Below are 21,724 nucleotides of genomic sequence, written 5' to 3'. Positions count from 1 at the left end.
ATGGTGAAATACTTGGAACAATTTTATTTTGGATAGATAAAGCTAGTAAGCACAGAGAAGAATATGAAGATCATGCAAGTAAAGGTAAAATCTGCCTTCTGGAAGGGTCACTGACACTCTCATGCCATCAGCCTATATGTATAGAGACTTGCTAGGGGTGGGAGGCAGCCCAGTGCAATGGAAGAGCTCCTGGGTGTTCACAAACCACCTTACATACATCAGGAGCCATGCTAGGTGTGTGGGACAAGGTGAGTGGGGCGGGAGTAGAGCCTGGCCACAGCAGGACTCAACCAACACAAGAGGAGGGAAGAGTGAGGAGCTGAAAGAGCCTGGAGTAGAGGTTGCACAGCCAGGTCCAGTGGGCGTGCTTATTCAGTTGAAGATTAGACTGTTGGGATGAAAATAATGTCTGAGATGAAAAGTTTAGGTGGGATTAACATTGGTGGACATGACAGAAGGAGAGATGATGAAGCCGGAGCAATAGCAACTTCCCAGAATGAAACACGGAGAATACTCGGGGGTGACTGGACAGAAGAGTGAGTAGAGCCAGAGGACAGTAGGCCCAAGTGGCTAGAGCAGAGGAGAGAAGGAACAGAACCTTCAGTCTGGGAGGAGACTTACAAAAAAGGTGTGTTTGATAAAGGAAACGTATCTAGAAGACAGAGAAGGTGACCCAACAATAAGAAGGTAAGAACCAAGTACAGTGACCACAAATTGAGAAGTACATGAGAAGATGCCCAGCATGGCTGAGTGAGGACCAATGACAAGTTGTGGTCAACATGTGCTGGTTCACATGTGGGTGTGTTGTTGACAACTTCCTCAAGAATGAACAAAGCTGGGCCCAATGATGCACACCTCTGATCCAGGTACTTGGAAGGCTGAGGCAGGAGGATCACAAGTTCAAGGCCAGTCTCAAAAAATAGAAGGGCTGAGGATGTTACCTAGTGGTAGAATGCTTGCACAGCATGTGCAAGGCCTGGGTTACAATTCTCATCTTGTGAACTGAGGCAGTAGCCCTGGGTTCAGTCCCCACTGCCCATGATAAAGACTGAAAACCACATCTGAGCTGAGCACCAGGACCTGGGTGGCTCACCATCTGGAACTCCTCCCCCTGCACGTAGTGTTCCACCAGGAAGCTGCAGACGTCCCCAATGCGGACAGTGCTGTCTAGGTCGGGCTCCTCCAGGAGCAGCTCGCACTGCCTGATGGACTCCTGGGGGTCCTCTGTGTAGGTCCTGCTCAAAGAAAGGGGATGCCTGAGTCCTGAACCCAGAATCTGCTGTGTGCCAGGGGGCAGTTCAGTATATGTCCTATAGCAGTAGCTCTGGGAATGGTGGGGGGGGCGAATTTTTTGTGAAGGTAATTTCTGTGAATTAAGTTCATTAATTCCTTAAGTTGTTCATAAGTTCAGTACTCCCTGCTCACAAGTGTGTGGTGTCCTATGGTTGGACACCAAGATCAGGGGCTTATAATCCTCTTGCTGCCCTAGAATCTAGAGGAGACAGAAGCTTCTAGGCTACAACTGATGTGGGGGTTGCTTAGTGTCACATGGAAGGGGGGTAGCAAGGGATGTGCCACCTTGCCCAAGGCAGAAGGGTTGGCTTAAACACAGGTTGGCAGAGACCAGGGAGGGGACCTGGCAGGATGTAACCTGGTTCAGGGCAGGCAACTGCAGCCATTAGGGTCCAGGATCCTTCCAGCCATGCTGACTGTCCCGGTGTGCCACTCTGGACAGCTGAGCCCTAACAGGCTACTCCTACCCCCTATTCATTTCCTCTTCATTCATACATACCCCGTTCTGTGGCTAAGACTACATCTTACCCATCCTTCACTCCTGACCCCTGCAGCCCAGGTTGGGAGACCTAGGTCAGAGACCTAGGTCATAAGGCCACACAGGCAGCAACCTCCGAGGAGTCTGCTTAGTTAGTGCACATTGTTTAATAGTGTGGGCAAAAGCTGAGCCCTGGGAGCACACAGATGTTTGTTTACATGGTGGCAGAGTGAGTATGAAAAGTTCAATTACCTACCAAGAGATAAAAACTAAGGCGATCCACCAAATACTTAGACCCTATGTGCTGCCTGCCTGGGCCTCCTCTCCTGACGGGACTACCTTGTGTAGCACAATTGCCCCTCCCTCAGCATAACCCCACCAGGGTGGCTGCATTCCCTGACCAGGGCTCCCTGGGACACACCTTTTCTTGACCAGACCAGACCTGTGTGTCTAGGGATTGAACCTAAGGATACTTAACCATGGGGTGCTTAGTCTTACTAAGTTGCTGATTCACCTGCCTCAGCCTCCCAAGCTGCTGGGATCACAGGCGTGGCCACTGTGCCCAGCTCTGATGGTTTTTGGAGCAGCCTTCCCAAGGTAGTGCCCAGCTCTGAGGGGGCCTCCTAGAGGAGCTCAGTGGAACTCCTCTACGAGTATCTATCAGATGGGCTGGGGATGTGGCTCAAGCGGTAGCGCGCTTGCTGGCATGCGTGCGGCCCGGGTTCGATCCTCAGCACCACATACCAACAAAGATGTTGTATCCGCCGAGAACTAAAAAATAAATATTAAAAAAAAAAGAGTATCTATCAGAAACAAAAGCTTGGTCTGGTCTGATCTTTTGCAGTCAGTCCAAACTCTCCCTGTAAAGGTGGTAGGCAAGTCATGGGTTGCAGCTGGGTGTGCTGGTGCATGCCTGGAATCCCAGTGGCTTAGGAGGCTGAGGCAGGAGGAGTGCAAATCCAAGGCCAGCCTCAACAACTTAGCAAGACCCTGTCTCAAAAATAAAAAGGCTTGGGGATGTGGCTCAGTGGTTAAGTGCCTCTGGGTTCAATCACTGGTATTAAAAAAAAAGTCATGGGGTACAAACCAAAGAGCACATGGTACATGAGGGTTCAGGGCCAGCTGTCTGTGTTTCCTGCCCCATTTCCTGTGGGGACACACCTGCGGGCCTGGATGAACCTCTTCACCAATGCCATCTTGCTCTGCAGCTGGGCCAACTTGGTCTCCTGGTCCAGGGGGCTCTTGGCCTTGGCCTTGGATAGGCACTTGTAGGCCTCAGTCAGTGCCCCGTGGGCCTTCTCGTAGTTCTGGTACTCATCAATCTCCACCTGCATGAGGAGATGTGTCAAGACCAGGGGCTCCCCAACCCTCCCTAAACCTGTGGGGATCCCAGGAGGATCTGTACCTGGGCACAGGCATCATAGAAGCCAGCTAGGAGGTCCAGGGCCCGCCCCTTTGTATAGAAGCTGATGATATTCTTCATGATCTCCGGCTCCTTCCGCCAGTCCAGGGACTGCAGGTAGTTGGCAGCCATGATGTAGATTTCCTTCTGCCTGGAGACGCCTGCAAAGAACACGATCTTCTCCGTGTCTCCAGACTTGAGCAGTGCTCTCATGGCCTAGGCAGAGGAAGACCAGGGTTCGGGTGATTGGGGCTGGCGGTTTCCATTTGCTGCTAACCAGAGGATGAGCTTCGTGTTGGACGTAGGACAGGTAATAGGCCTTACATATCATGATCCCCAAAGGACTCCTTCAAAGCCCTGGCCAGAAAAGCTCATCCCCTGCTCGGGAAAACCAGAGAATGGAGAACCATGCCAAAGGCACAGCAGTGGCCCAGCTGGCCTCACCTTCAGCTTGCTCCCGGCCTGTGTGTACTTCTTGGTGGCCAGATGGTAGTTGCCCTGACGCATGCAGCAGTTGGCTATCTGCTCCAGCAGCTCGCGCCGGGACTCCTCAGACAGGTTCTTAGAGTCCTTGGACACAGTCATCTTCTCAGCCATCTCTTCAGTGATGATCATATTCTGTTCTAGGCACAACTGCAGAGCCTCATGATACTGTGAGAGCGCCAAAGAAATTAGGGGCTGTTACCTGGAGCTGCTGAGGAGGCCTGAGGGCCTGGGTGGCCCTCACATCTATCACTCTTAGAGGAAGCCAGGCCCTGTGACTCCACAGTGACCACTGTCTGCAGCTGAGGGATAAGAGGAAGGGACAAGGGTACTTCAAACACACCAACCTAAAGGACATAGGCTTACTCATGTTATTTTCTCTCATGCTATTAACATTCTAGAGCTTTCTGAAAATATACTGTTTTTTTTTTTTGAATGAAATATTTGATATGGGAGAAAAAGAAATAATTATTTTCTTTTTTGATACTGGGGATTGAACCCAGGGGCACCTAACCACTGAGCCACACCCCTAGCCCTTCTTTATATTTTATTTAGAGACAGGGTCTCACTGAGTTGCCTGGGGCCTTACTAAGTTGCTGAGGCTGGCTTTGAACTCATGATCCTACCTCCTCAATCCCCAGAGCTGCTGGGGTCTCAGGCATGTGCTACTGTGCCCAGCTATAATTTCTTTTTTTCCTTGGTACTGGGGGCTGAACCCAGGGTTAGGGATAATTCTTCTTTTTTGGTACTGGGGACTGAACTTAGGGGCACTTAAGTGCTGAGATAAGTCGCCGGCCATTTTTATTTTTGAAACTGTGTTACTAAGTTGCTGAGGTTAGTCTTGAATGATTCTCTTGTCTCAGCCTCCCAAGTCCTATGCCCAGCTGGTTTTGGGGTTTTCTAAAACTCCCCTGATCTGGATGCTTGTTCATGTACAAGACCCCAATCCTTTTAGATCTCATGTGGTATCTTTTATAATCTGGGAGCTTCAATTGCCTCTTATTAGTCTTCTTTTCCAGATTTCACTGGTTATTTTGACTTGTCCAAGTTTTCACTGTGAGGCTTGCAGAGTCAACTTCTGTAGTTAGGAAACCCTCTGGCCCCCCCTTGGGGCTGCATCGCTTGCAGACTTCCTCAAGAAAGATCTCCACATGGATTCATCAGGTCTTTCTGACCAAGAAAATGGCATGTGCCTTCTCACTTGGGCAAGAATTATTTTATTGCTAAGTAGCAAGAAACAAAACTGCACATCTAACTCTTGCTTCAGGAAGAAAAAGCTTTCAATATGAACAGGCTAAAATTTTGGATAATTTACAGTTTTCTATGTATCCATCAGGTTTCTATTGAGAGCATTTTTTTTGCTTAAAAAAGATGAATGAAAGGGCTGGGGTTGTGGCTCAGTGGTAGTGCTTTCCTAGGATGGGCAAGGCCCTGGGTTCAATCCTCAGCACCACATAAAACAAAATAAACAACAACAAACAAATAAAAATGAGTGAAGGGGCTGTGGCTGTGGCTCAGAAGTAGAGTGCTTGCCTAGCACTGGGACCTAGAGGACAAGAGGCTGTGCCAACAGTAGCCAGATATGAAAACCAAATACTGTTTGATTCCATTTATCTGAAGCTCCCGGAGGAGCCAAAACCATAAAGACAGAAAGTGGAAGAGGGATTGCCAGGTGTTGGACAGGAGTGAGGAGTTGTTCAAGGGGCAAGACACGAATGTTATGGAGATTGGTTGGGTAATTACGTGAATGTACTCAGCACTCTGGCACCGTACCCTTAAAGAATGACTAAACTGGGTGGGTGATGCACACCAGTAGTCCCAGTTACTCAGGCAGGAGGGCCTGAGTTGGAGGCCAGCCTGGGCAAGTTAGCAAGACCCTGTCTCAAAAAATAAATAAATGAAAGGTAAGATGTGCAACTCCATGTGGTGTGCTGAGCATACACACACAGGCATGCTGACTCCCTGGCTGACCTGGAGACACGGTAAGCAGGAGGCAAGGGTGCCCTATTCTCAGAGCCCTTTGTCTCTAGCACAGGGGGCAGCCACAGTCCAAGAGGGAGTGGAGCTATTCCCTCCCTGAAGCTTGGGCACCTGGTGGGCAGGGTCCCACACCCACCAATCCTGTACCTTCTTGGCAGCCAGCAGCAGTTCCACGGCTTTCTCAAACTGCCTGTGTTCAATGCAGAAGTCAGAGCATCGGGCCAGGAGGGCGGGGTCTGAATTCTCATCCAGGTCCTCTGCTATGAGTTGCAGGGCTGCAAACTGCTGGGTGGTGAAGGCCAACTCCAGGGCCTTGGAGAAGTGGCCAGCCTGTGGACAGTGGTGGAGCTCTGAGTGCCTGCTCAGGGTCAGGGGACCCCAAACCTTACCCAGCTGGGTCTCTTGGAGCCCTGCAAAGACAAGTGTCCCTGGTCTCTGCAGGAGCCTGTCACCTTCCCCCTCAGGTCCCGTGGGTCCCCAACTGGGGTTGACCCTTTACCTTGTGGTACAGCATGACTGCCCTGTCCATCTGCTTGCCCTTCTCCTCATAGTAACGAGCTGCCTCAATCATGTCCTCTGGAGAGCTCAACAGGGCCAAGTTCATGAGCTGGTCATCCAAGCCATTCTCCTGTTGGGTGGGGGCAGGGTTAAGTGGGCAGTTGCTGTTCAGCACGCTCAAAACCACTTAGGTTTGTGAATATGGTCAGTTGAGTGTCTGCTTCCATTCAGTTTGGCATTGCCAGGTGATTTATGCCTTCTTTTTTTTTTTTTTTTTGGTAGCACCATAAAAGCCTCATAAAGTGCTAGGCAAGCTTCTGTACTCAGTTGCACTTCCAGCCCTCCATCATGATTTTCAACCAGCACCATGCCTCAATGGGTCTGTGTACCAGGACTTGCAGTGTTTCATTTTACAAAGCACTGCAAGATACTTGACATGAGGGATCTTTCCAGAAGCGAGACCCTGGGCTGGGACATTAAAAAATATTTTTTAGTTTTGTTTTTTAGTTGTTGATAGACCTTTATTTATTTATTTATATTTGGTGCTGATAATTGAACCCAGTGCCTTACACATGCTAAGGAAGTGCACTACCGCTGAGCCTCAGCCCCAGTCCATTTTTTTAAATATATATTTTTAGTTGTAAGTGGATACAATACCTTTATTTTATTTTTATGTGGTGCTGAGGATCGAACCCAGTGCCTCGTGTGTGCCAGGCGAGTGCTCTACCATTGAGCCACAGCCCCAGCTCCCCTGGGCTGGGACATTTTTATGGATGCAGAATGTCCAACAACTTCTGATGAGGTAGGTGCCTGCCTGTCCATGAGGCTACACTCAGCCTGCCCCCTACTGGCTCAGGAGTACTGGATGCCAGAGCACCCAGCAGCCATTCAGTGCTTCACCACATCAGAGGGAGGAAGTGAGATGGGAGGAAGCCAGGCAGAGCCAAGAGGATGTGGAAAACAGTGGCAGGGTACGGGGGTGTGCACCATGATTTTTTCCACCCTTGCCACTGAAACACTTTTTTCTTTTTTTCATTTTTTGGAGTACCCGGAATTGAACTTGGGCACTTGACCACTAAGCCACATCCCCAGCCCTAGTTTGTATTTTATTTAGAGACAGGGAATCACTGAGTTGCTTAGCACCTCACCTTTGGTAGAGGCTGGCTTTGAACTCGTGAGCCTCCTGCCTCAGCCTCCCGAGCTCCTGGGGTAACACCCAGTGGTTTTAGCTACTGCGCCGGGCTAAAACACCCAGAATAAAACCTTGAAAACGGCAATGCTGCACTGTCTGGCCTCTGCCCAGGAGAAGCCACCAGAGGCTGTCCTCTCTGTTACCTTGCATAGGCGGATGGCATTGTTGAAGGCCTGTGCCCGCGTGTAGAAATGCACTGCCTGCTTCACCTCCTCCTGACTCTCATACTGCCGGGCGAGGTGATAAGACGCTGCCCAGTTTCCAGTCTCGTTGGCTATTTCGGCAGCCTAGAAAGACCCAAAGAAACCAGTAGTCTCACACTCTCTGAGCAGGCCAGCTCCCCCAGGACACACTCACCTTCTGGATGTTGCCCTGGAAGCAGTGGATGCGGACCAGGGAGAAGTAGTCCTGTGCCAGTTCGTAGTAGCGCAGGGCAGCATCCATCTCTGCCTGGCTCTCCAAGTACTGGGCCCACCACCTCCACAGCGTCCTACAGAGCAGCCCCCAGGGCCACAGGGCTTCCGTTAAGTCCTGTTCTCCCCAGTAGGACCATTTTCCCATGCCACACTCAGACCAGCTAGGGAAAAACAGGTCTCCACAGGAGACCAGAAGGGAGAGGCCCAGGGACAGAAGGGGTCTTTGTATCCCAGGACTAGCACTGGGAACCAAGAGGACACTCCTATACTCCCACAAGTAGCAAGGGCCCCCAAGCAGTACTCTGCTGGACGACTTGAGTACTGCCCGCTGGGACACTGACTTGTCCTTCATCTTATTAATGTAGAGCTCCAAGGACTGCAGGTCTTCAGAGAGCATCCTGGGCACCTCGAAGCGGTGGGTGTCAGACTTCTCGTAGCTATGGAGGGAGAGATGGAGGACCTTGGTCCCTTTGGTCTTGGCCCCATGATCAGAGGCCATGTCAGAAACAGGTCAGGGCAGTGGTCTGCGTGGTGCCTGGCCTGCAGCCCTGGGGCCTGTGTGCTGTGTTCAAGGACAATGGAGTGTCCTAAGCTGTGTGGATTCAAGAGGCCAGTCATAGCTCAGGGCTCCTCACATAAGTTCCAGATTATGGAAGAGATTCTAAGTACAGCCCCACCTGTGCCACAGTGGCTAACACCACAGTCTTATCATCTTCCTTGGACATAGAGGCCAGCATGTAAGGAAGGTGGCCCGGGTCTCTAGGGCTCTCCTACTGACAGGGGATCTGTGCTGTCCTTGACAGTCCCCCCCCCCCAGGAGGGTGCCGGCCACCTGGAGGCAGGCCTTTCCTTTGGGAGCTGCTGTGGCCCAGGCAGCCCCACTCACTAGCTGAGGGCCAGGCCGCGGTCAGCGCTGGCCTCCAGGTGCTTGGCATAGTTGTAGCAAGTGGTGCGCAGGTGGATGCGGTCGTGCAGCTCAGCCACAGCCACGGCGTTCTGCCACTGGCCAGAGGCCTGGTAGAGCCTGTTCAGGAGATCGTAGCGCTGGCACTCCTTATACAGCTGCTCCGCCTCCTCCTAGAGAAGAGAGAGCACTATCACCGCCATGGTCTGGCACCCTGGAGAGACTGTTCCAGGAGATAAGGTGGTGGTCACCATGTCCTGTGTGGAGCTCGCTGCACAGGGAGGGCACAGGGCGGCAGCTGCCACCAACAGGCTCCTGAGAAAGATGCAGCGCACACTAAGGGAGGACGGACACTGCACATGTGGACATAAGGCATGGGCCAACATATATGAGACAAGCACTGCTCACCCCCAGCACCTTTCTTGTGCCCACCTGAGCATTGCCAAGGGAAGAACTGGTTCTACTGCCCTCCTGCCCTTGCCATGCCCCAGGGGAACCCCTGTGCACTCCTGCAAAAGAGCAAGCCCTGTGGCACACTGCTGTCATCCCCCACTACTGACATGTGGGTGGGCAGCCTGCCCCCTGCCCATATGTGCAGCAAGTCATCTGATGCTATGGCAGGGCTCTAGCTTATGTCTGGGGGTGCCATCTTCTGGCTGCTCTGGGAGAGCTGGTGTATAATGAGCTCTGACAGAGAGCAGATAGGGAGGAGGCAAAGACCGGAGGTTAGCTTGAGGGGCTTCCATTTGTGAACATGTGGCCCGACAAGTATACCCACCACCTCCCCTCTGTCTGCCATGTAGGGTCCTGAGAAATCTAACAACTGGCCTTTGCCCTGCCTGTCAGCCTGCCCAATTCTCCTGGGGTCCAAACCCCAGTGAGGAGGGTCTGTGGCCTTCCTTGGTTTGCCTTCCAGGGTGGTGTCTGCCTGTCCATCCCAGGAGGACTGTGGTTCACTCACCAGCATGCCCAGTTGTATGGCCAGCATGGCCACTCTAGCCTCCAGCTCTGGCTCCCGCTCAGCCTCCCGCAATGCTCGGGCCCCACGGGCATGGCCCATGTTTCCCAAGCACACCTTGGCGACGTCCAGCCGCTGGGTCTTCACACACATGCGTGCCATGTTCTCCCATACAGTCTCGCTGTGGGCAGAGGATACAAGGTCCTGCTAGTTTTCCTCGCTCAGCAGCCTGTCAACATGCATGGCTCTCAGGCATGTGCTCTGCATAGCAAGACTGCAGACTAGGCTCTACTGCCCATCGCCCAAAAAGAAGGAAGGTGAGATGTGTCCTGAGCCCCAAGGCTGGTGCTTCTGGGGTGGCAGCCAGACATGCATGGCGTGACATCCCTGATCCCAAAGGTCTTGGGGGCGGGGTGGGGACAGGGCCCCATTAACAGGTGTCCTTCTGTGTAGGTCATCATCTCCTACTTCTTCACAGCTCTGCTGCTGGTTCGGTAGCACTTCTCTTCTTTGTCACAAGCACATACCAAGTTGGGTCTAAGACAGAGCCTTCTGCTGCAACAGAGCAGGAGACCTGGCACAACCTCTCATAAACCACCTCCCAGCGTCAGGAGCCTGGTGGGGAGAAAGGGCAGCAATGGCTTCGCCCCAGCTCCCATCAGCTGGGCAGGGGAAGTGAGATGAGGGGTCTGGGTGGCAGACACTTCCTGGTCTCTCATATGGGTGGTCCACTGTGAGCCTCAACCTTCCTCAACCATTCAGACCTGTCCATGATGTTGCCTGGACTGTCTTCAGATCTGAAATTGGGCCTGAGGTCTCAGACACAGAGGTCCACAGAAAATTTGGGACACCCAGTAGAAGAAAGGCAAAGGGAAGAAGTTCACTTACTGCATTGTCTGCTACACGCAGGCCTTCCTATTCTAAGACCACAGCAGTGTGGCAGCACACATGCACATACATGTAAGCACACATGTACTCTCATGCACATACAGATGTGTATGCAGCGAACCCAGGGAGGGAGGGGAGCTGTGGAGCCCGTGGACATGTGGGTGGTAGCATCCTCTCCAGATCCACCTATCACGTTTCAGCTGCTCCCTCCAGATATAGCCCTGACCACAATGAGAGCCGGTCTGTTCCCTCTCAGCCTCACTGACTCAGAAACACGCACAGAGAGACTTGGAGGGCAGCTGTCCTGGTGAGGGAGGGTACTCAGGGTTGGCAAATTGAATGTTCTGGGCCCTTATGGCCTGCCCCAGGTGGAAGGACGGAAGGGGGGCTTCTTGAGAGAGTAGTTTGGTCAGGACTGGTCCCACTGTGGGTACTTCTGTGGCAAATGGGTGACTAGGTCTCAGAGTCCCTGACTTGGACAGAAATGGAGTGAAAGCTGCTCTCAAGATGGAAGCACCAGTGGTGTCAGCTCATGTGCACCCAGGGCAGGGGTCTGTCCACTGAGATGGCCATTGCTGTGGGGGTCTGTGGCTATGACTCTGCACACCCAGGAGTCCTTTCCTGCAAGCCAGTGAATACTGCCTTGGCTCTGCACGGGGCCTGTAGAACTTTGGTTGATTGAATAGCTATGTATTAACGAGTTGACAGAAGGGCAGGCATGCCTTATGTATGCTGGCAGCAAGGTCCCTGGCAGCCAATGGGTGTGAGGTAAGGCCTGACTAAAAGCTGCACTGAATGATGTGGCAACATAAAGCCATGGTGCTATGCTGGGAAAGGCTTCTTCCGCCCTTTCATCCAGGACTTCTGGAAAAGTTCACCTTTCTTTACCCAACACTGGGTTCATCCTTTGATTAATTCTCTTGGGACTTGTCATACACTGGTCAGCAGCAACTTCTGGGATGCTCCAAAGTGCTGCCTCTCTGGAGGACCAGGTTGCTGGGCAGCATCTTTGGTTTACTTTCTCAGGAAGTGTCCTTGCTACCCTAACCCTTTTGCTTCAGAATCCAAATGGCTAACAGCACCTGTGAGGCAGCAGATGCCACAGACACCTGCTCAGCACAGTGTAGCTGGAGCCCAGGGTTCCTCCCTGCAGGAGCTGCTGCTGCAGCCAGTTCTGTACCAGGTGTCAGAGGCTGTGTACTACCTGGTTGTCAAGGGACAGCAGGCAAAATGTCTTACGATTCAAACTCCTTCCCTTACATACAAAGGAGACTTGCCTTTCTTTTCCATCCTGAGGTGATGAATGGATGCACCACAGGTGCAAGCCAGGTGTTTGGGATGGGGTGTGGCTCAATGGTACAGCACTTGCCTAGCATGTGAGAGGCCCTGGGTTCCATCCCCAGCACCACAAAAAAAAGAAAAACCAGTTGTCTCTAAATGGCCCAGGCGAAGTCAACCTTTATGGGGTTCTCAGGGCCCTACCCCAAGGCCCTATGGGATACCTACCAACCAGGTGGATGAGAGCTCTCCAAGACAATTACAGGTTCCAGAATACCAGCTAGGGACAGTATGTGGGATACAGTGTTCAAGTCTAGAATCTCAAAGTACCTGGTCACAACACAGCTCTAACAAGTTGTACAGAACTTCTGTGTTCACATACAGGCTGGACAAGAGCCCTCCCAGGCCTGCTGTACAAACTGAGTGGGTAAAGTATATGGACCTGTTTCATCAAATGCAAGATGCTATTTAGATACAAGCCTTTCTTTATCTTCCTATATCAATGACCTTTTAAACATCCTGTTTACTCTTCACTGTTTCCTGAGGCCCAGCATCCTTATACCTGGACAGAATGAACTATGGTTCTTTGCTGCCTCTACTCGCCAGGGTAGCTCCCTTTCCTCTGCCTTGTCATTGGAAAGCAAATGGCTCCTGTCTGTTTAATCAGTGGAAAACCATCTAAGCAAGCAGAGCCTAGGTAGTGGGGTGGGCAGAGTCAGCTGATGTCTGCTCCAAGGCCCCTCCTCTTTGGCAGGCAGGCTGTGCTCACTGCCTCTTATGATAGGACAGAGACATAGAGAGTTGTCCATGACAAAGGCCTGGCTGTTTCACACTGCCCTGGTCCCAGGAGCAGTCTCTATCAAGTGGGGACTCTGAAAAGTGCATGCTGAAGTGCAGACCCACCCAGGCAGACAGCAGCTGGGAAGGCCCCTTGCAGGCCTGAACAGGGCCTCCCTGCTGGGCTGAGGTCATTGTGCAGAAGCCTTGGGGAGGGCAGGGCCCCTTCCCAGCCAAATTCAGACTTGCTGCAAGAGCCTAGACCCTAAGAGATGGCTGCAAACTTCCCCTACAAAATTCCTGACATTCTCTGCACACAACTTGTTGAAGATGGGGATGGCCGACTCGAGTGCGGAGTTCTGGGATTTTTTAATCTGACATAAATTCAAAGAAGTAAACACCCCCCCAACCCTCAGTCCTGTGTCCAGGTCTTGAGAATTTCCTGTTGTCCAAGCCAGTCTGTGGTGAGTAACCACATCTGCACCTCATCAGCTCCCAGGCATCTAAAATGAGAAGCAGATGGGGCCAGGGATGGGGCTGGCCTTAAGATGATCCTAGTTTCTGGAAGACCCGTGCTCTTAGAAGTTCATCTGGACTTGTCCTGAGTCAGGACAATGGGCTGCTAGGGGGCCTGTGGCATTCCTGTCTCCCTGAAGCTTCTCTATTCTTCCTGATGCTCCCTGCTGTTCTGAGAGCAAGAGGAACAAGCAGCACATGTGGGAGCTGCAGGCAGACTGAGGGAAAGAAATGACCACAGACAGCAGCAAAACAGGGAGGTGCCCTCACAATAGCCAGGGAGCCTCTGGCCTGCCTCTGGGTCCCCTGAGGATACCTAACTTGAACCCTGTTCCTGGGCTCATTGCCTGTCCATGCCCAGTCTCACACTGCCAGCTAGAGAGTTGGATGGCTGAATGGACCTAGAGGGTTGACAGGAGCCCCTAAACAAGCAGGGAAGGCAAGAGGCAGCTGATGTGGAGGCTGTACAATAGGACTTCCAGGGTCTTGCTGCCCTCTAGTTGAGAACCTCCAGGTGCCCTTGTGGGAGGAAGCCAGGCCTTGCAGTCCTTCTTACCCAGCCCCAGAAAAAGATGGACGGAGCTAGCCCAAGGGCAATAGCTGGGATAATCAGAACATGTCTTCTAGCATGGTGGCGTAGCTACTCAAGGGACTGAGGCAAGTTCAAGACCTGCTGGGCAATTTAGTGAGATGCTGTCTCAAAAAAATAAAAAAGACCTGGGGATGTGACTCAGAGGTAGAGGGTCCCTGGGCTCAATCTCCAGTACTGGGGGGGAAAAAAAGTTTCTGGGTTTTGGACCTATTGCTTTCTCCTCAGTGGAAATTAACCATTTAAAGTCTACTTAAAAATAAGTGCTTTAATTAATCATGGAGGGAAACCAAATCCTTCCCAACTTTTGGGAAATGCCCTCTTCACAAACACCTACTGCACTGTGTGCTTAGGAATGCCGAGTGCTGGAGACGTGCCCTAAACCTGCCCTTGCTCCTGGACACGCAGGTGGCAGCTACTGTGTTCACTGCCAGCTCCAGAGAGAACAATCCTGTGAACACCCTTGGGGAAATGAGGGACCGGTGCTTCTCAGGACCAACACCTGGCCATAGGCTGGGCAGAGGCAGTTTCAGCCTGTGTGCGAAGTCAGGCTTTTTTATGAAGTCACATTCCATCATGTGACCAAAGACTCCAGTCCCAGGAAACAGGAGTCTGGTGTCAGGAAAATGCCACCCAGGACCTGGCTGGCAATGCACTCGGGTAGGAAACAGCCAAGAGGCTGCTCTCCTACACCTGGGCCTTGCAGGTAATAGGACTCTGCACACAAATGATGTACTGTGCTTTCCCCCCCCAAGGTGGGTTCAGGTGAAACATGGCACCTGCATCTGTGTTCATCCTTGCAACTCCCAAGCCCTGGAGGATGGGCCCCAGTGCTGGGCTGAGGTTTCTGCAGATGGAAGGGTATATCAGACCCTTCTGCTGTGTTTGTCCATTGATGCAGATGGGTTTGAAACAAAACAAAGGAGCCTTCCCAACTCCCTGGCAGCACGACAGCATGCCAAGTCACCAGTCTCATTCTGTGTCTGGCCTTGAGGCAATGACAGTCACATCAGCATTGTGCACAGATGGCTAAAATCCACATTTTCTGTCCCAGGCTCTGCACCATGCCCCACCTCTACATGTCCACAATCTCACCTTGTCTGGCCACCTCAGGGACCACCTCAGCAGGAGGTTCTCTTTGTGGGGCCTACCCCTTCAGCTTTTCCCTTGAGGCATATGGCCTCTGCCAGCAGACAGCAGCCTATCTAAGGGGTGTCTCACCCTCTGTTCCCTCCCAATGTGTGTCCCTACTCAAGGGCAGGCTCTGGTGCTTTGTGGTCTATAGTGCCTATTATGCAGGGAGACACCTGGAAGACTGGGTGCTGTACCCTGAGGACCTGTTCTATAGTGTCCCTAGACCCTTGGCCCAGCACAAGAGCTGCTGCCTCTGCAGCTGGCCAGGCTCAAATGTGACAGGTGATTAGAGTATGTGGGCTAGCATCCTTGGCCTCTCTTTGGGACAGGAGGGGGAGGGGCAGTGGCAGGGGGACAGCTGGTGCAGTTAAGTCTCCCCAGGCCTTTCCCGTCAGGAAATACATCCTGTTGGTGTCTGGCTCTGTGGTAGGGCTGCTATTTGTTGCAGTTGGCTACGCCTCCCGCTCACCAAAAACACCTCACAAACAACCATTTCCTCTCTGCAAGAGACGGGGAAACTCGAGCTTGCACACACACGCGCACACACACTTCCTTGCAGCAGGCTCTGCTTTCCAGGACCTGCCATTTGAGGCGGAGGCACTGGGACAGGGCTCAGGCAGCAGAGGCGGCTGAACTCTCACTGCACCCGCAGCCCTGCTGGGAGCTGGTTCTGAAGAGAGTGCCCAGGCTGACTACCCCACGGCGCCTGCCTCTTGAGTCACTTTCTGCTTTCTGCTGCTGCAGGCAAGAAGAGGTGCTGTGGACACGGCCTCCTGGCCTCTGGTTCCCAGGAAGACGGCACACTCACAACTCTGGATTCTTGCTGGTGCTCCTGTTTCCTGCCTAGGATGGGCCTCATGGCGACCGGCTTCAGCACAGGCCTGGCCTTGCTCCAGGTGCAGGAGGGAGGATAAGGCAGGGCCGTGAGTGGCTCACCTGGACCTGTTCCATGGGCCTCTCCCCACATACCCCTCTCCTGTGCCTGGCTGGAGAATGAGTGGCGACGTCCTCTAGCTGCCCCAGGTAGTACCTTAGCTCTCCCTGGGCACGCAGCACCTGAAGGGGACTTGGCATCCTCTCTGCTCTAACAGACAGTGCCGGCCAGTGATGGCCATCCAGAAGCTTGTGGCCACAGCTGTGCTGGTGGCCCTCGTCTCCCTCATTCTCAACAACGCAGCAGCCTTTACCCCCAACTGGGTCTACCAGACGCTGGAGGACGGACGCAAGCGCAGCGTGGGGCTGTGGAAGTCCTGTTGGCTGGTGGACAAGGGCCGGGGTGGCCCAAGCCCGGGGGCCAGAGCTGGGCAGGAGGACACACAGGACTGTGAGGCGCTGGGCTGGGGCTCTGAGACAGCAGGCTTCCAGGAATCTCGAGGAACCGTGAAATGTGAGTCTGATTATTTTTGTGTCACCTTCAGAGGGGCTGGGTGAGGGAAGGCTGTGCCCAGGCCATTGGGAGAGGGAAACTGGGCCTATGCCCACCCTCACTTGGTGAGCAAGGTCAAAAGACTTGCTCCTGCTTGGTCCATCCTCTGCCTCTCGCTCTTTCTGCAGGGAATTCACCTTATACAAGTGGGGGCTTTCTCTGCCATTACGCATGGCTGAAGGACAGGTACAGTAATCCAGTCAATGAAAGACATTTTTCCTTGGCTGAAAAAAATTTTGTTGGGCTAGGGATGTAGCTGAGTGGCAGAGCACTTGTCTAGTACATGTGAGGCCCTGGGTTCGATCCCCAGTACCAAAAAAAAAAAAAAAAGTAAAATAAACAAGAAGTTTAAGAATACATGGCTGAGTTCTGACTTAATTTCCACACTAGTCAACTAGTCAGGACCTTTAGGGCTGTGAGCAGCAGCAAGGGAGACTCCTGGGGCCTGACTTCGGCTGGGATATGTGGAAGGAGGCCAGGGAGGCTCTGTGATGGCAGAGGGCAGAGTGTTGTTCTGCCTTCAGGCTCCCCACTCTTGTCCAAAGGCCTATCTGCTGCCCTGGAATTTGGGAACCTCACTCTGAAAGTGCAAGGCATTGTGCCTGGATCTGGCTCTGAATAGACACTTGCTACAGAACATGTAATCTACAAGAGTCACTCTGCTGAGATTCATGTTCTCCCCAGATCGTGGATGACCCCTTAGAACTCCTGACTGGGGGGGGGGGTCTCAATCGCAGACCCCAATGTCTCAAAGTTGGATCTTGCCTGTTTTGGAAGCAACACTAGCCTGAAAGACAATGTGAGGCATAGGCAAGGTGCCTGCTCAGTGCTCTGAGTTGTTCCTGGAAGTCCACGAGCAACACTGAGTGCAATGGTCAGTTCAGGGCCCTGACCTGCTATGAGCCTGGGAGCCCAGACTGGGGACATCCCCACTTCACAGGTGGAGAAGCTGGTAAAAAGAATGGTCTGTGTCCTCCTTCATCCTTCACAAGCAGGGAACAACAGCCTTTTCTTGTTTTTGGTACTGGGGATTTACCACTGAGCCACATCCCCAGCCCCACCTCCTTTTCTCATATTTTTATTTTGAGACAGGGTCTCACTAATTTGCTTAGGGCTTCTCTCAGTTGCTAAGGCTGGCTTTGAAACTGTGATCCTCCTGCCTCAGCCTCCTGGGATTACAAGTGTTTGCCATGGTGCCCAACAACAGCCTTCCTTTGAAAAAGATCAAAGCACATGGACATTTTCAAAAATCTCTACCAGCTCCCAGAACTCAGGTATCTTGTGGGAAACCACATAAACACAGCTGAACTTGCGTCTCTGTGTGACCTGTTGGCAGAGCCTTCACTTTGGATTCTATGGTCATTCTAAGAAGGAAATCGAGCAACTCATGGCTCTGTGCCTGCCTTTTATGTGGGCTGTAACAACACACATAGACCTGGAGGCCTTGGACCTCCTGGCTTGGGGCTGGGACACAGGTAGGGTTTCTAGTCCCAGGGCTTTCACTATTCTTTGGGACCAGCACTGGCCCACCTAGCAGGTGGGAACCTCCACCAGCTGAACCCTTGGTCCCTCAAGGCCCATTCCTGTCTGTTCCTTCTGAGTGCTAGCCCCACTGCCGGTCCTCAGGGCTCCCACTTCCCTGAGACTGAATGCATGCTCTGTCCAAACACTTGACAAACTTGTCGCACGATCTTTAAATACTTCTCCTCAATTAACATGGCACTTGCAGGTAGCTGACCCTTAATGAATCTGAGCAGTGACTATTGGTTCAAACAATGGAAATGGTCCAAGTTTCTCAGGAAGGACTGAGAAGACCAAATTTAGGAAAACAGGCTGAACAGGTAATTTTGGTTGCCAATAAAACTTCTAACATATTGAGACTGAAACATGATAGGAACAAAGCAGACCTAAGTCAGCATTTCCTGAAGGGAAACTACAGATCCTAACCCATGGGCTTGAGCCACTGGCAAGGGGGCAGCATGGCGCCACACCCAGCGGTGTGCCGGTAGAGATGATGGTGTTGGCTCCTCTTCCTGACTCCTCCCATCAATGAAGCCTAAAAGCAGCCTCACTTGTTCCTCTCCCTACCAGCAGGCCCCTCTATCCACACAGCCCATAACAAACTCACCACTTCAACTCGTGTGCACCTGTGTGCCCAGGCTGATGGACAGCTGCTGCCTGAGCCCAGCCTCAAAATGCTCCTGTTAAACCCCACCCCTCAGTCCATAGGGGTCTAGAATCAGCACTCTGGGGAGGGGCAGCCATGAAGGGTACTGCCTGGACAGGTGGAGTCAGTTTAGGGCCGACATCCTCCTTCAGGCTGATTTTCCCCATGGACAGGCTGGTGGCCAGTGTCATGGGGCTGACATGGTGGTTTCCTCAATGCCACCCTGAGAACCAGCTCAGGGCCGAGGTGAGGTCAAGACAGGTCACAGAACCCACACTGCAACCCCATGAGCACAGGCACATCTGCCAGCTCTGCACCCTGAGGTCCTGCCTGGAGAATACTGAGCCAGAACCACTCAGTATGCCTCCCTTGCAAGTACCCCAAGGGCTGGCCCAAGAGACAGGAACAGGGGCTACCCCATGACACTCTGCCCTGTGCTGCTGGGTGTCCTGAGCCAGCAGGCTCAGGGGCCATGAGGGCCAGTCCTATGCTTATGCAGGTCCAGGCCCCTGTGTAGCACCTTTGTCACACAGGGACCTTGGATTTTCCCATCAGCTGGCTGTTTTGTTCCTATGGTGCCCATACTTTTATTAGTGATCAGGGTCTCTCTTCCCTGTGAGGAGCCAGGGGTCCCTCTGACTACCTGACTTCAGGGCTGGCTTCATTTTTCACATTTATTCTGCTTCCTGTAGTTCATGCATTCTGTCAGGCTCCCTAAGTCTGAGGCTACCTGTGAACAGATGAACATATAACTGAACCTAGGGGCGGACCAGCTGGACCCAGTGTTCCCAAAAGGAGAGCCCCACCTCCGTTCTCAGGAGGCTCATGAGCATCATGCTGGACATCACACACTCCTGACTCGATAGGCTGGCTGGCTACCTGCGCTGACACCCTGCCTGGCCAGGCACATTTGTGCCATGCTTTCTAGGGGATCATCTCAGGCTGTGAACACAGGCAGCATCAGGACCGGTGACATATTAGACATGGTGGATCCTACAGGTGGATGGCCATGGGAACGAATTTCATCAGGAGTTCTTCCTTCTCAGATGGAGTGTGGCTCTGTGAGTGCTTCCTGTGGTGAGGCCATTGGGACCCACACTCATGCAGAGGCCTGCATGGTGGCTTATGGGGTGGGTGGCCTCACAGAATCTTTGTCACAGTGCTGCTAGGAAGATGCAAGAGCCAGCTGAGGAGCAGGACAGTGGGAGGGCAGGGCTGTGGGTGGAAGACAGGCCAGAGGTCAGTGCATACTCCCTTCTTGGCTCTGGGAATGGTGGTCTTCTGGCCTCACGGCAGCAACATATACAGCCACAAGAGCCTCTCAGGCCACTCTTCTCCAGCCAGCAATGGTCAGCCCCATTCACTCAGAGGTCTTTCCTGGCCTTCCAGGCGGAGCTTGGGACACCACTGGGCCATTCCTATACTATTAATAGTCGTGCCATAGTTCAATACCTCCCCAGTTCTACCATCTTAAAGTAGAGAGGTTACGGATTGGTCATAAATGGCAAAAGTAACTACAGAGTAAGTTAAGTGTATAGATGACAGAGCATTATGAAGAACAGCAACTTCCACAGATAGTCACAGATGGTTTTCCAGATCAGACTGGAAAGGAGCCTCAGGAGCACATATTATCCTACACATGGAGACGGCACCCTACAGAAACATGCAGGTACAGCAAGAAAACGACCAAGAATGTGGAGAGAGAGCCTACAGAATGGGAGAGTCTTTGCAGCTGTTCTTTTGACTGAGGATTAATATTCGGGATATAAAAAAGAACTCAAAAACTTACCCCCCCAACAACAATTAATAAATGGGCAAATGAACTAGACAGATAGTTATAAAACGGCCAAAAATATATGAAAAAAATGTTCACCACCCCTCGAAACCAGGGAAATGCAAATCAAAACTGCACTGAGATTTCATCTCACTCTTGTCAGAATGGTAGTCATCAAGAATACTAATAAAGGCTGGTGAGGATGTGTGGAGGGGGAAGGAACACTTTTACACTGTTGGTAGGATTATAAATTAGTACAACCACTATGGAAATCATATGGAGGCTCCTCAAAATACTAGGCCTGGAACCACCAAATGACCCAGCTACACCACTCCTTGGTACCTAACCCTTTTAAAGAATTTAAAGTCATCATGCTACAGTAATACACGAATACCCATGTTTACAGCAGCATAATTCACAATAGCCAAACTATGGAAACAATCTTGGTATCTGTCAGTGGATGAATGGATAAAGAAAATGTGGGATATACACACAGTGGAGTTTTATTCAGTCATTTGCCGGAAACTGGATGGAAACTGAGAGCATTATATTAAGTAAATTAGCTTAATACAAAAAGTCAAGGGTCATATGTTTTCTCTCATACATGAAAGATAAAGAAAAAAAGGTGGTGGGGAGTATTATGAAAATAGATGGGAGATTAGCAGAAGAAAGGAACTGGGGAGACACCTGTTAGAGCTGACAGTGGGAGGTTCTGCAGTCAGGAAGGTTCTGGTAAGTCGACCTGGGCCACCTGCCTCAGCCAAAGGGTTTGGTCCCTCAGTCTGGGGAAGTGAGAATAGCTAAGTCCTGGTTCCTCCTAGGCCTTGAGCCTCAGCAAACAACATGGTGTTATCCCTGTTTCCCACACTCCAGGCCACCAAACCAGGGCTCAACTCCCTTGGGGGTTCTAGCTCCTCAAATGCCACTTCTCTCTCCACATCATTCTGGAACCCACATCTACCCACTCTCTTCCTCTCCAAGTTGTGCCTGAACATGGTAGAGAACTGCCCCAATGCTGAGCCCCTAAACCAACAAGCGGGGATCCCTTTAACCCATTGTGCATCTCCCGAGTCATGTTCTGTGGTTATTCTGAGGGTTAAAGAACATAAACTCTCCAGGCACCTCTATTTGCTCTCTGGCAGCACACTAGTTGAGTAACTGCATGTGGGATGCTCTGATTGTCCAGCAGACCAGGGGCTTCGTGTGTCTGTGAGGCTCTTTATATATGCAGTGTGCATGAGGCCTACTGGCCTCAGAGCTAGCTGCACCACCTCCAGGTTGAAGCGCAACACTGGAAAAAGCCTGGGATCTGGGAAGGGCTGCTCAAACTCCAAATGACAGGAGGGGACGCCATGGAGGAAACAGCTCAAAACACAATGGGCAGGACAGGCTGATCCCTGGTGGCGGGAAGTGGCACAGAGCCCCTGAAGACTCTGTGACTCCACAGCCTAAATATAGATGCAGCCCACAAGGAGCATGAATCACAGACACCATCCTGGCCTGAAGATGGGGTGGGGCACACATGGGGCCCTGAACAGATGGTTTGTGGCATAGGGCCCCATAAATAGATC

General features: G+C 52.0%; 2 protein-coding genes across 4 annotated transcripts in view; one reads left to right on the top strand and one right to left on the bottom strand.

The window, feature by feature from the left end:
• The window catches only part of Ift140 (intraflagellar transport 140), a 76,084-nt gene that overhangs the window by 1,890 nt on the left and 52,470 nt on the right, over positions 1-21,724 (bottom strand). For both annotated transcript variants that reach the window (XM_026385607.2, XM_026385609.2), the window contains exons 19-29: positions 9,608-9,785; positions 8,629-8,819; positions 8,084-8,179; positions 7,684-7,816; positions 7,470-7,613; positions 6,136-6,264; positions 5,784-5,966; positions 3,618-3,824; positions 3,177-3,389; positions 2,933-3,099; positions 1,094-1,235 (exon numbers count right to left, since the gene is read on the bottom strand). In XM_026385607.2, the coding sequence (XP_026241392.2) occupies positions 1,094-1,235; positions 2,933-3,099; positions 3,177-3,389; positions 3,618-3,824; positions 5,784-5,966; positions 6,136-6,264; positions 7,470-7,613; positions 7,684-7,816; positions 8,084-8,179; positions 8,629-8,819; positions 9,608-9,785 (1,783 nt within the window). The remainder of the gene's footprint in view (positions 1-1,093; positions 1,236-2,932; positions 3,100-3,176; positions 3,390-3,617; positions 3,825-5,783; positions 5,967-6,135; positions 6,265-7,469; positions 7,614-7,683; positions 7,817-8,083; positions 8,180-8,628; positions 8,820-9,607; positions 9,786-21,724) is intronic.
• Positions 15,264-21,724, top strand: part of Tmem204 (transmembrane protein 204) — a 46,001-nt gene continuing 39,540 nt past the window's right edge. The window contains exon 1 of one of the 2 annotated variants that reach the window (XM_026385612.2): positions 15,264-16,173. In XM_026385612.2, the coding sequence (XP_026241397.1) occupies positions 15,894-16,173 (280 nt within the window). In that variant the 5' untranslated portion in view covers positions 15,264-15,893. The remainder of the gene's footprint in view (positions 16,174-21,724) is intronic. The other variant, XM_026385611.2, reaches the window with a different exon arrangement.

This window comes from Urocitellus parryii, chromosome 9, assembly GCF_045843805.1.
Source record: "Urocitellus parryii isolate mUroPar1 chromosome 9, mUroPar1.hap1, whole genome shotgun sequence".
In the NCBI taxonomy this organism is placed as follows: domain Eukaryota; kingdom Metazoa; phylum Chordata; class Mammalia; order Rodentia; family Sciuridae; genus Urocitellus; species Urocitellus parryii.
This window is presented reverse-complemented; position numbering and strand designations above follow the sequence as displayed.